Source organism: Siphateles boraxobius, unplaced genomic scaffold (genome assembly GCF_051911475.1).
Source record: "Siphateles boraxobius isolate OS27281-9 unplaced genomic scaffold, OSU_SipBor_1 66, whole genome shotgun sequence".
Taxonomy (NCBI): Eukaryota; Metazoa; Chordata; class Actinopteri; order Cypriniformes; family Leuciscidae; genus Siphateles; species Siphateles boraxobius.
Genome location: NW_027509193.1, coordinates 4,429,341 through 4,441,519, shown reverse-complemented (window position 1 = coordinate 4,441,519; position 12,179 = coordinate 4,429,341). Strand labels below are relative to the sequence as shown.

General features: G+C 44.1%; 1 protein-coding gene across 1 annotated transcript; it reads right to left on the bottom strand.

Annotated features, from left to right (window-relative positions):
- Positions 1 to 6,847: 6,847 nt before the first annotated feature.
- Positions 6,848 to 9,183, bottom strand: LOC143722390 (tripartite motif-containing protein 16-like protein). The gene is made up of 3 exons (XM_077213797.1): positions 8,841 to 9,183; positions 8,378 to 8,425; positions 6,848 to 8,137 (listed from the first exon to the last, which is right to left on the bottom strand). Exons 1-3 carry the CDS (start codon positions 8,917 to 8,919, stop codon positions 7,617 to 7,619), a joined length of 648 nt encoding a protein of 215 aa, XP_077069912.1. The 5' UTR covers positions 8,920 to 9,183; the 3' UTR covers positions 6,848 to 7,616.
- Positions 9,184 to 12,179: the final 2,996 nt, after the last annotated feature.

Below are 12,179 nucleotides of genomic sequence, written 5' to 3'. Positions count from 1 at the left end.
GGCTCCACATACAGTACAGGATCGTTTGGGGGGAAGTGACTGGTGTGGGCGCGGGCGCTGCGGGAGCATGGACACTGCACCGGACTCGATCTGCTGCAGAGAGGTCAACCTGGAACATTTATTGATCGGCGAAAATGCATCCCCATACATCGTTCATTTCGGATGCTGTGCGGTGAGAGAGACGTGTTGGAGGTGGATATGCTATCTCTAAGGGATGTCCGAGCTGAAACACTGGAGCGCCCCATAAGTAGCTGGTATGTAACAGTGAATGGCAACTGAGCTAGGCTAGGCTAACTTATATCCTTTTCTCAAACTGTTAAGGTTAACAGCGTACCGGCATTTCACTCTTTGGGCGAGGGGGTATTTGGGAAGGAGGAATAAGATTCTGTTCCCATCCTGTGCAGTGAACTAACATTACATATTTTCCCCTCAGCTGAATATCAAGGATTCTAGTATGCGTTGGACTTGTAGCTAAATAAAACATTTGAGGTCAGCCACTTCATGTACTCATTGATGTTTTCAACACATCTGTCTCTCGTACCTAGGACTAAAAACTAGAAATCACGAGTAGAATAATTTTGTTGACAAGGCAGGGGGTAGAGAGAAGCTAGCTCTGATAGTGAGGGTTGGCAACGGAGTAGCCTACCATGCCAGTGATGTAGTCGAATGTTGAAATACAACATGGCGGCGCCCGTGTAACAACAACAATATTTTCAACGTACCATTTTATCCCTTTTAACAAATTCTGCTATTTTAATAATTGTACCAATGAGAATAAATGAAATACGTGCAAGCAATAGACACTGGCGCCAACGTCAGTGGTGCTGGAGGAACTCAGGGGGAAGCTCACCTGAGGAGAATATCGCACGTATCCAGTCCGTGGAGTGGAATGGCGAGCAAGCGAAGACACCTGAGCGGTTCCAGTACTAGCTGGTTGAAGCGAGTACATGAGAGGACACTGGCTCCACTCGGATATTGTAGAATCTGGCGAATGTGTTCGGTGTCGCGCAGCCTGCAGCTCTGCAGATGTCCGTTAATGAGGCCCCATGCGCTAGAGCCCAAGAGGACGCCACACTCCGGGTGGAGTGGGCAGTCACACCAAGGGGGCACGGTCGACCTTGCTGTTGGTATACCAAAGCAATGGCGTCCACTATCCAGTGAGACAACCTATGCTTGGAGAGAGCCTTTCCCTTCAGCTTCCCACCAAAATAGACAAAGAGCTGGTCTGAGGTCCTGAAACACTGCGTTCTGTCTATATAGGTGCGGAGAGCACGTACTGGACAGAGCAGTGCCAAGGCTGGGTCTGCCTTCTCCAGGGGCAGCGCTTGCAGATTCACCACCTGGTCCCGAAAGGGAGTGGTAGGAACCTTGGGCACATATCCAGGCTGCGGTCTCAGGATCACGTGAGAGTAAGCCGGCCTGAATTCCAGGGACGCTTCGTCAAACGGAGAATGCGTGCAGGTCCCCTGCCCTCTTGATGGAGGCCAGTGCAACCAGGAGCGCTGTCTTTATTGACAGGAACTTAAGCTCCACTGATTGCAGAGGCTCAGAGGGAGCACTTTGCAGGGCAGTTAACACCACTGAGAGGTCCCAAGAGGAAACGAAAGGAGGGCGAGGAGGATTCAGTCTCCTCACTCCTCTCAGGAACCTGACGATCAAGTCGTGCCCTGCCAAGGACTTACCTTCAACAAAGTTGTGCTGTGCGGCAATGGCGGCGACATAGAGGATGGTGGAGGGTGGAGGGAGACAGCCTTCGCTCCGACCCACTTTGTAGGAAGGAAAGCACGACACTGATCGAACATCTCCGGGGATCTTCTCGGTGAGAAGAGTACCAGTTAACGAAGAGGTTCCACTTCAACGCATAGGCATTTCTCGTGGACAATGCTCTAGTGGAAGTGATGGTAGCCACCACCGGTGGTGGTAGGGTACTCAAACCTGCCTCGACCCGTCCAGGAGCCAAACGTGGAGGTTCCAAAGATCGGGACAAGGGTGCCATAAGGTGCCCCATCCCTGAGAAAGGAGGTCCTTCTTCAGAGGGATCGGCCAGGGCGGTGCTGTCGCGAGGAGTACTAGTTCGGAGAAGTCGGCCAAGTGTGGCGCAACCAGAATGACCTGCTCCTCGTCCTCCCTGACCTTGCGCAAGGTCTGCGCAAGAAGGCCCACTGGGGGAAACGCAAATTTGCGGCCCCACGGCCAGCTGTGCACCAGAGCATCCATGCTGAGCGTGCCCTCGGTCAGGGAATAATACTGAGCGCAACGGGTCGAGTCGTGAGAGGCAAACAGATCCATCTGTGCGTCTCCGAACTGGTCCCAAATTAGCTGAACCGACTGGGGATGGAGTCGCCAATATCCCGGGAGGGGCTGAAGCCGTGAGAGCTCGCCGGCTGCACAGTTCAGGGCTCCGAGGATATAGATGGCACGAAGCGACCTCAGATGCTTCTGACTCAATAAGAGGAGGTGGTGGGCGAGTTGCGACATTCGCCGGGAGCGCAGACCACCTTGACGGTTGATGTACGCTACAGTGGCGGTATTGTCTGATCGGACTAGTACGTGTTGACCCTTGAGCACGGCCCAGAAGCGGCGCAGATCAAGCGTACAGCCAGCAACTCGACGCAAATGACATGCCAAAGACGCTGGGGTCCTGTCCAGGAGCCCGCGGCAGCACGTCCATTGTATATGGCGCCCTAGCCCGTGGTGGAGGCATCTGTCGTTACAACAACATGCCGGGAAGCTTGTTCCAGGGGCACTCCGGCCCGTAGAAAACTGAGGTTCGACCACAGGGTGAAGGACTGACGGCAGGTCGGAGTAACTGGTACTCGGAAGGTGCCGTGTTGCCATGCCCACCTTGGGACTCGGTCGTGAAGCCAAAGCTGAAGCGGTCTCATAAGAGCAATCCGAGCGGCGATGTTGTGACTACGGACGCCATATGCCCCAGGAGCCTCTGAAAAAACTTCAGTGGAACCGCACTCTTGCACTTGATTGACTCAGCCAAGATTCAACAACCTTTGTGAAGGCGCGAGGAGACGGGGCCAGCCCGAATGGGAGAATAGCGTACTGATATGCGTGCCCCCTGACAGCAAACCGTAGGTACGGTCTGAGTCGAAGGAGAACGGAGACATAAAAGTATACGTCCTTCAGGTCGATTGCTGCAAACATATCCTGTGGCCGCACACATTCGGAAATGCGTTTGGCCAGGAGCATCTTGAACAGCAGCCTGTGAAGGGGCGGTTCAGATGCACAGGTCCAGGATTGGCCGTAACGCACCGGATTTCTCCGGGACAATGAGGTAGGGGCTGTAAAACCCGGACCTCATTTCGGCTGAAGGGACAGTCTCGATCGTACCCTTCGCCAGTAGGTTAGCAACCTCCGCTCTCATGATAGGGGCATGATAGGGGCATAGCCACCGACCATATTGGAGCGGACTCCACAGAAGCGGGGAGGAGACCGTGCAAACTGAATCCCATAGCCGAGGGTCCGCGCGACCCAGCGGAACAGATTGGGAAGCTCTAGCCAGGCTCCCAACAATTATTCCAGCGGCGTCACGCGAACCACAGCAGTCCCCACGGTGGTGCAGCGAAGCGGAATGACCAGCCCGGACGTGGACGGCATAGCGGCCCGGTGTGAGGCATGGTCATAACCGCACCCTGAAAGAGGAGGCCAGGGAAGGACCAGCGTTCTGCAAGGGGGCCTGCTCTGCCAGGGGTCTGGCGACAGAGGGGGATGAGAGCACGCACTGTCATCCGGCTCTGAGACAGAGGAGGACGAGGGGTGCACGGCTCGGGGGTGGCGCAACGTGTCGTCCGAGAACTCTTAATGCTCAGAGACGGGAGAGTCAGTTCTTTCTGACAAGTGTTAGTGGCCACACCCAAAAACCAATCGTGCAGCAGCGAGCACACAGGACAGGGTGGAAGGTTCCACTCTAGTCAGACGCTCGTGGCGGCCCGGGAAAGTATGGCCGTCATCTCAGGATCTGACTCGACAAATGCCATATGCACACCCGAAAGTGGCAGCACTGTCAAATCTTCACTTCCTGAAGATTCTAGCCCGCCCTGTGATGCTGCGATGGACAACAGATCCGATTCTGGAACGTCAAAGGAAACCCGCGGGGGGTCCGAAGACGGGCCCGCGAGCGTACCGTGATCGTTCGCGGGTTGCGTCAATAAAGAGGGGGGCGTGGGGCACGGACGGATAGTCGGCGCCTTTGTTCCACACCATCACCCTCAGGTCACCCTGGCCACCAGCCGAAGTAGCACCTCACGTGGAGAGTGCTAGATCGGGGTGTGGATGAGGGGACTCTCTCTCTAACGAGATCATTAAGTCTCGACCGTAATGACGCGATGGTCACATTCCCGCGGGCAGAACGTGAGTCATCCACAAACGCTGCTCTAGCGTGATCAAGCCCAAGCACACAGAACTGAGAATGTGCCCATCAAAATCGAAAATAAGTCAACTGCAACCAGAAATGCACGGACGAGCCATCTTTAAAAAGACGAGCTCTTTTGCGTGCGAGCTCTTTTGTGAGAGGAAAAAACTCCACGATGTTGAAGCGAGCAGGGAGAAACACACTCACTGGCAGATCACTGCACAGATCAGCAGGCAATGTGAACTCGCTGCAGATCGCCATCACACCAACACCGGAGAATGGCTCGTCTCGTAGAGTGAAGTCAGGAATGGCTGTGGAGTGAAGAGATACTCTCGGCTCCGAAGCGAAAACATATCTGCATGTTGCCGGCGTCCTCCTTTTATACCCACGAGGTAAGGCGGAGATACGCTATGCAAATTCTTTCTAAGCGAAACCCCATTCGTCGTCATCCGACGTAGCTCAGAGTGACAACGAAAGGGAACTACAGAAGCTTAGTGAAGAACCGACTCTCCTAGCCATTTTATGGCCAAATGACAGAACAGCAAACAGTTTTTATTACCTGCCCCACAGTGACCATGGCCCCTCTACTTGCTGCCATTGAAGCTCCAGAGAACAGTTTCCTTATTCCCTCTGTGAGAAAGGATAGCAGTTCATGAGGCAGGGATCTTACAGACAGAGCTTGATGAATAATTCAAATGACCCCAACCGTTGTCTGTTCTCTCTTTCCTGATGGATGAGTAAGTAGCACAGTCTCAAATTCTGTCCTTATTGCTGTGGGAAGTTTTAAAAGTGCAGGCTTTGGCATGCATACTTCTTCGGCACCAAAACATTGCTGCAATTCATTTTGTACTATATTTTGTGACTACATATATTCAGACAGTTCATTCCTCAGATTTCCTCTAGTCCTAAATCTAAAATATGTCTGTGAAAGGATTTGCTTATTCTCACCTTTATTCCAGACACGTAATAATCCATCAAGAACGTGTGCATAGCTGCATAACACCATATGTTATCAAGACAGATCATCATTCTGTTTGGGTGTATGGTTTATAATCTTTAAGCCTCACTTTCTTCTAAGCTCAGGTGGCAACTTTACATCACTCTCCATTATGTTATAAAACACAAGGTAGAAAAAAATCATTCAACCTCACAGCAGTTTTTTTTATTTATTTACATAAAAGTACCTACAGTTGCTCCACCACAAAAACACTCACAACACTATGATGATTGTTATTTGAATCATTTGGTTTGTTTGTATCATAGATGGATAAAGGAACAGATCTACCAGCCATTGTCCAGACCAGCAGGGGGCCTGATGAGCTGCAGAAACTGCACATATTTACTACAAATTAACTGAGTTTTGTTACTAATAATTATATAGCAACGTCGAACACTGACATATATATCTGGTTTGTCAACTATTGTATTAATTCTTAATTGGCTAATATATAATGCTGCTCAGTGGTGAGGGCACCTAGTGGTTTACAAACAAATATTCATATTAAACTGAATATATAAAGCACAAGCAGGTTGATGTCCAGCAGGAAGGAAGATCCAGAGTCAGATTTGATTAATGACAGCTTTTATGTCATTCATAAATCCTCTAGCGTGGCCTCATGGGATATAAAGTGATCATCATTTGACACCAGAATCCAGTGTTGGGGAAAGTTACTTTTAAAAGTAATGCATTACAATATTGCGTTACTCCCCAAAAAAGTAACTAAGTACGTTACTTAGTTACTTTTTATGGAACGTAATGCGTTACATTACTTTTGCGTTACTTTTTCTCACCTGCATGGGCTTGTTTGTTTGTTTTTTAATAACAGCTAAAACAATCTATTTTTGCCAATTGTTAAGGCCCTTTCACATCAAAAGTTAAATGAATAAGCCTAAGGCTGAAGGAAATGCATATTTACTACTGTACAGTAGAGGGCGCCGCTCAAACAAACCTTTCAGCTGCTGCTGTTCTTGATTAAATAACAATAGGATACAGGAGAAGGAAGTTCAACACTCTTATTTCTAAACCTAATCTAAAGTAATTTTTGCTTATTAGTCTGGTTGAATTAGATCATTGTAGGTCAGCAGCAAAGACATTGGTTAATAAAGTGAGATTAAATACATAAAGTGTATTTGTGTAATTTAACATAGTTAATTACAAAACTTTTGCACAAAATTCTGAGATTGCATTTGACTGTTTTTATTCATTTTGAGGAATACTGAATGTTTTTGTGCAAGTGAGATGAGTAAATGCATGTTCAATGCAAATGCACACAACGACTCACTTTATTTCTCTCAACATGGGGACAGGAGAGCTGTCAGGCAATAAATGTGAAAAAGTAACTAGCGTTACTTATTTGAAAAAGTAACTCAGATATTTTTTTGTAAATTTAAAAAGTAATGCGTTACTTTACTAGTTACTTGAAAAAGTAATCTGATTACGTAACTCAAGTTACTTGTAATAAGTTACCCCCAACACTGCCAGAATCTCGCTGGAAGAAACAACCTGTACTTTACTTTTTCATGATACTATGAATTCAGACGATTTGGGATGCCGCCCAGGTTTGATAAGCAGGGCAACACAGAGTGCAGGAAATGAGAGCATAGTGACATCAGACCAGCAGAGGGCGCAAGAGACCACTGTGAGGAACAGTGTTCAAAACATTCATGAAACATGCTGGAAAGAAAAATCATCACACATAGATTAATAATTTATTTTTGTAATTATTTTAAATACATTTTTATGTATTATTTATGTAATTGAAGTGTATTTATTTATTTTTGTCTTATTGTGATTTTTTTCATTTATTTTTTTTACCTTTTTTTAAAGACTTTTCCACAGATCCCTTGTCACTTCCTTGTGGCCCCCTGTGGTTTTGAAAACTCCTGATCTAACACAATTTTATATCATATATTATAGAAAACTTCAACTATTACACTTGTTCCACAAGAGCTTGATGACTACCTACCAATCTCATTAACCTCTCTGATGTCTAAATGCTTTGAAAGGCTTGATAAAGGTATGTAATGCTACTCAACACTTATTCAATCCTTTTCAATTCACTTACTAGTCCAATAAGATAGTAGATGATGCAATTCTAACATTGTTGCATCTTGTTTTCTCACATCTTGAGGTTTACAAAAATCATGTGAAAATGTAAGAGAAAATAAGAGACTCTAAAACATCTCACTGTTACTGATTTATCATGCAGCTCAAAGTATTATGGGTAAAATCTCTCTATATCTGTTGTGATCATCAACACAGTTTCACTGATGATCCAGAATAAACACTAAACCCCGGATAGAGCGGCTGAGTGAATGTGGTCTGGACTTTGTGGATGAGGCTCATTGTGTCAGAGACGCTGTAGAAGGACAGAGTTCCTGCACTGTGATCCACATACACTCCTATTCTTCCGCTGGTGGACTTTACAGGGAGAACAGTCTGTTTGTTATTGTGTCTGAATGAGTAACTGGAGGAATAGCAGATCAAACTCCAAGACTGATCATTATATCCAAATCCACACTCAATACCCCCTCCCTTCCTGCTGATGCTCTTATATGACACTGATATATACACACTAATCCCACTCCACTCAATCTCCCAGTAACAGCGTCCACACACACTATCTCTACACAACACCTGACACCACCGATCAAATCTGTCTGGATGATCAGGATACGGCTGCTGTGTGTCAGTGTAAGTCATCATTCTGTTCCTCTCAGAGACACTGAGGTATCCATTCACTGTGTTCAGATCCAGAGTCAGCTGATGGGAATCTGATGGAGAGAAAACACATCAGAAACAGGAATTATGAATCTCTCTGATATTTTAATGTATCTGAATTCTTCATGACTCAATGTTCAATGTATCATCAGTGTTTCATTACAGCTTATCAGATACCATGTGCAAATCATCATTTAATTATTAAACTCTTTTATCATGATTTATTTCACCTCCTACAGGTAGAACATGAACACATCCAGTGAGATTTTCTGCTTGTTTTCTTAGGGACTTACATTGTAGGAAGTCGTTCCTGATTTTGGGATTCATGTTGGTGAATGTGACTGTGGAAATAAACAGACATGAACAATGTGAAGAGAAATGACAGATAAAATGCATCCAATTTTAATCTGATGTTATGATATTAGATGATGGAGGACTCATTTCTGAGAACAAATTAATCTTCAGATGCCTCATATATAAAACACACGTATCGATTTCGATCCTAAATTCTAATGGATTTCATCCTACGATGAAACATATATTACTTCTAAACCATCAAGGGCCGTTTGTGGCTGTTCTGTAGAGTTGATGCACTTGCTCACGTTGCACTTGAATTAAAGATGAACTGTGATTTATAAGTGGGATGCATTTAGGAAAATTATGTGTGCGTATGGATGTTTTAGAAATCATAGGAACATTTTAGAAACTGTTGTACGTTCACATTTCGGTCTGTATAAACCAGGGCCAGGACTTTACCTCTATCAGAGATCTTCTTGATCTCCTCTTTGCAGAAATCCTCCAGTTTGTCTCTCAGCTGACGGACAGATTCTCTCATGCCATCAAAAGAGGAGAGAGAACCGAAGGGAACGCCGGGTTCGTCTGTAGATTCAGGAGGTGCTGAGAGAGACTGGAAACTCTACAGAAAACAGAAATCAAAACTCATCATCTCCACACTTCAGCCAATAACCTGCACTATATCAGATCTGTGCGGCTCTTGTAGACTTGACTTCTCTTCAGTGACTCGCTTCAATCCAGCACTTTCACACAATCAGATACTTTCTTCTCATATTCATTATTTAATGCTACAAACTACAGTATTTGTCACTTTCACTCCTTGTGCAAAAGAAAGTACACTTTTAAAAAGAGCTCCGTAATTATAACAGAAATAATACTTTAAAAATATAAGTGCAGATTGGATGTAATGTTTTCAGAAACTTGATGGCATGTTATTTGCAATTAAATGAATGTGGTATGTTTAATTTTTGTATTAAATGCAACCATATTATGTTTCTGACTTATGAGATAAAATCCCTCTCTTGTGAAGGATTTGTCTGTTATTCTTTTCTTCAAAAGACAAAGTCCTGTTATCTGGCAGCTCTTCATTTTTTTTATCCTCTTTAAAGGGTCAGAAACAGCACAATATCAGAGCTCAAACTAGCCCTGACTGTACAGTTGTGTAAAAATAAATTAATTTTAAAAAAGTAAAACAGTAGGCTATTTAGACATTTAAAATTCATATGATGATGTTTTAGATTTTCATTTTAGATGTCATGGACCTCCAATATGATCACTCTCATGTGAGGGACCCCCACCCTAAAATTTAAAATAATCAACTCACTAATGTCGTTAGATATTTAATTGTAATGTAATTTTTATTTATATGTTTTACATTTATATTATTCTTTTTATTTGATTGATAACTAACATTTGCAAATATTTTAATGAAATTATTTATGTATTATTTATGTTATTGAAATATGTTTATTTTAGTCTCATTTATTACCTTTTTTTTACAGTTTTCCTCTAGACTTTTCCACAAACCTCCTATCACTCCCTTGCGGCCCCCTGTGGTATCCCAGACCCCTGTTTAAAAACCCCTTTAAACCACTTTATTTACAAAAATATTAAAGATGTAACATTTTTAGTAAAAAAAAACAGCTAGAAAATGAGCGCAATGGATTTAAAAAACAGTCTCAAGACGTAAAAAAACATCTTAGAAACGGCAACACTCATTTCTAAAAAAAAATCCTTTCCTTTCCTTTCCTTTACAATCATAAATCCTCCACTCATGGATAAATTTGAAGACAGCCATCAGGGTCAACATCGCAAATACATTTGTTTATGCCCCATTTACATCTGAAAACATCCAATTCATTAACCAACTTATAATATCTAAACTCTATATTGATATGGGATTGTATTAACCCCTTTAACACTGCAAACGCATCAGTTGATCCACCATCATTCAATTTTCCTTTTCATGACAACCGAATTGCCATTTCAGCTTGTCCAAATAAAAAAAATTAAAAACACAAACTTCTTTATTTTTCCCTGCTGTATATAGCCCATACATAAAAAAAAAACATAGGGATAAAAACTCCCCCCAGGGTCTGACACCACTCCTCTAATTTGTTAAATAATGGCTTTAGCCTAAAACAGTTAAAAAACAAATGAAAAACGTTCAAATGCAGAAATGTTTCCTGCATCCCACAGAACGGACAGCCCACCCCTACCTGTGGGTCAAGGTGTGCTCGGTGGCTCGGTTTGTGGCTATTATCCCATGCACAATTCTCCACTGAAGGTCTCCAGACGTTCTCTCAATAGGAGTCTTGTACAGGGACCTCCAGTAGCCTTGGGGGAAGCGCCGGGCCAGAAAACCTCCTGCCACTTGGACTCTCTCACACTCTCAAACGAGTGCAGATGTGACACTTTCGCACACAAAAAGATCTTTTTCCAGTGTTGCTAAAAAGTTCCAATTGGGGGGTCTTAAAAGAAAGCAGGCCTCCCTGCCATATTCCAGTGTCTGCTGAAAAAGCCAGTTCTGGGAAAGTAGAGGTTTCCTCCTCCTCAACAGATGACTCTAAAGCCAGTCTATAGTCCTGATGCAAAATCTCACGTATTTGAGTCAGCATTCTCTCCAACCACTTCAACTGATCTAATGTCCAGCTTTAGAGCCAGCTCTTATGCAGGTATATCCACCCATCCTCAGAGATCAAAAGTCCAACTTTGGTATTGTTTGCAGTCCATAAAGTTCTTCTGAGGGAGACTGAACTAAAAATGTCCGAGCAGAAGTTCCTCCCTCATCCACAGGCCCATCGCACCATTTGGCTCCAGTCATGGTCTTCTCAATGTCAATGATCTCATTTTCTAGCAACTCTAATGTCTTTTTTAAAACCAAAGAGGAATGGGTTGCATATTGCTGACAGAACCCTTTTATACGAACCTTGCTGATTTCCCCACAACTGAATTATACTTTCATATATGAACCTTTTTTCAGTTTTACTGGTTTCCCAAAAAATTCTCTCAAAAGTACTTATCCAAACGTTCTGATCTCTATTCACCAATAAAAACTCTATTTTAATGAGTTTGTGATCAGAAAAAGATGTAGGAGTGATAGCAGTATGTTTAACCCTATTTCTCATATTGTGTGATGTGTAGAACCTGACCAAACTTGCCCCAGAAATCCTACCATTACTTAATTTGACCCATGTGTATTGTTGCGCTGATAGATTGTGTTCCCTCTACACATCTGTGGCTGTGCGTGAGGTTCTTCTCCATTCCAGTCTCAAGTGCAGTTCCAATCTCCTCCTAAAATTATAAAATCCCCATCCTGCTGTTGCCTTAACAGTTTAAGGTTAAACTGTTTTTCCTCCATAAAGAAAAAGTAATTTACTCTCCATTTTGGAGAAAAAAAAAAACACTATACCTCCTTCACCAAACTTTACAGTTAGCACAATGCAGTCAGGCAGGAAACATTCTCCTGGCATCCATCAAATCCAGATTTGCCCATTAGACTGCCAAACAGAGAAGCGTGATTTGTCACTCCACATAATGTCTCCACTGCCCCTGAGTCCAATGGCGGCATGCCTTACACCACTTCATCTGATGCTTAGCATTGTACTAGTTAATGTGAGGCTTGCATGCAGATGCTCGGCAATGGAAATGGGTTAGGGTTAGCCCTCCCACCTTCCACCTGTGAAATGAAGTGAAATGAGGCTTCGTTACCTCACTGACACGTCACACCGGCTTAAATACAGGGCGCATCGATTGTGCTGTCCCATACCCGCTATCCATTTAGTGCAATATTATAATCAT